General features: G+C 58.2%; 1 protein-coding gene across 1 annotated transcript in view; it reads right to left on the bottom strand.

Annotated features, from left to right (window-relative positions):
* Positions 1-1,201, bottom strand: part of EMH_0056790 (uncharacterized protein) — a gene marked incomplete at both ends in the record, with an annotated part of 5,261 nt that overhangs the window by 3,806 nt on the left and 254 nt on the right. The window contains one exon of the mRNA XM_013497395.1: positions 1-1,199. Within this exon, the coding sequence (XP_013352849.1) occupies positions 1-1,199 (1,199 nt within the window). The remainder of the gene's footprint in view (positions 1,200-1,201) is intronic.

Genomic DNA, 1,201 nt, shown 5'->3' on the forward strand with positions numbered 1-1,201 from the left:
AGAGAAAATATTGTCCAGTGCAGAAGCAGCAAAAGTAGTGTTCGGGGCAGCGACTTCTGCTGCTGCTGCTGCTGCTGCTGTTGCTGCTGCTGCTGCTGCTGTCTTCGCATGGGTGCTCCAGCCTGCAGCTGAAGAACCAGGCATTTGTACAAATCCATTTGCTGCTGCTTCTGCTGCTTCTGCTGCTTCTGCTGCTGCTGCTGTATTTGCTGCCGGTATTGACGGTGGCAGCAGCAGCAACAGCTGTTGCTGCTGCTGCTGCTGTTGCTGCTGCTGCTGCTCCTGCTGCTCCTGCTGAGTGAGATTTCTCCCGAGGAGTTCGGCCTGTTCCCAAAACCCCTCGGTGCATGCACGCTTTTGCTGCAGCTGCTGCGTTTGCTGCTGCTGCTGCTGCTGCTGTTGCTGCTGCTGCTGCTGCTGCTGCTGCTGGTGTACATCGTCTGTACGCGCAGTCGAGCAAACTGGGCTGAGCTCTGAGCTGCAGAAGGACCCTGTTGCTGCTGCTGCTGCTGCTGCTGCTGCATCTGCTGCAGGTGAATAAAGAGTTGCAGCGAACCTCCAAGTCCCTGAATCCGTTGCTGCTGCCCTTGCTGCTGTTCGTGCTGCTGCTGCTGCTGCTGCTGCTGCTGCTGATGCAGGAATAGGCAGTGGTTTGCTGCGGGCCCCCGCCCTGTGCGGTGCTGCAGCAGCATCACAAAGTGAAAAGGTGCTAACAGAACTGCGGCGCTGCAGCAGCAGCACCTGCTGCTGCTGCTGCTGATGCTGCTGCTGTTGCTGATGCTGCTGTATCTCCCTGGGGGATAATGCCCTGCATACAACCCTGCTGCTGCTGCTGCTGCTGCTGCTGCTGCTGCTGATGCTGCACCGCAACTGTGGCAGCTGAGTTTTGTAGTGCTCCCGAATTGAATCCCCTCTTGTACGAGACATACGATGCTGCTGCGGCTGCCATAGCTGCTGCTGCTTCTGCTGCTGCTGCTGCTGCTGCTGCTGCTGCTGCTGCCTGTGAGAGACAGCTGCGACTCTGTAGGTTCCCGTGCACTGAGGCTTCAGCAAAATTTTTTTGAAGAGAAGAGAGCTCCCGGCCCACTCTGCTGGGAGCACTAGGGGGTAGAATGCAGCAGCAGCAGCAGCAGCTGCTGCTGCTGCTGCTGCTGACGACGGTCTATGCAGCAGCAGGAAAAGCCGCGGCTTCCGTTCCTCC

Source organism: Eimeria mitis, genomic scaffold, assembly GCF_000499745.2.
Source record: "Eimeria mitis Houghton genomic scaffold, Emh_scaff2648, whole genome shotgun sequence".
Taxonomy (NCBI): Eukaryota; Apicomplexa; class Conoidasida; order Eucoccidiorida; family Eimeriidae; genus Eimeria; species Eimeria mitis.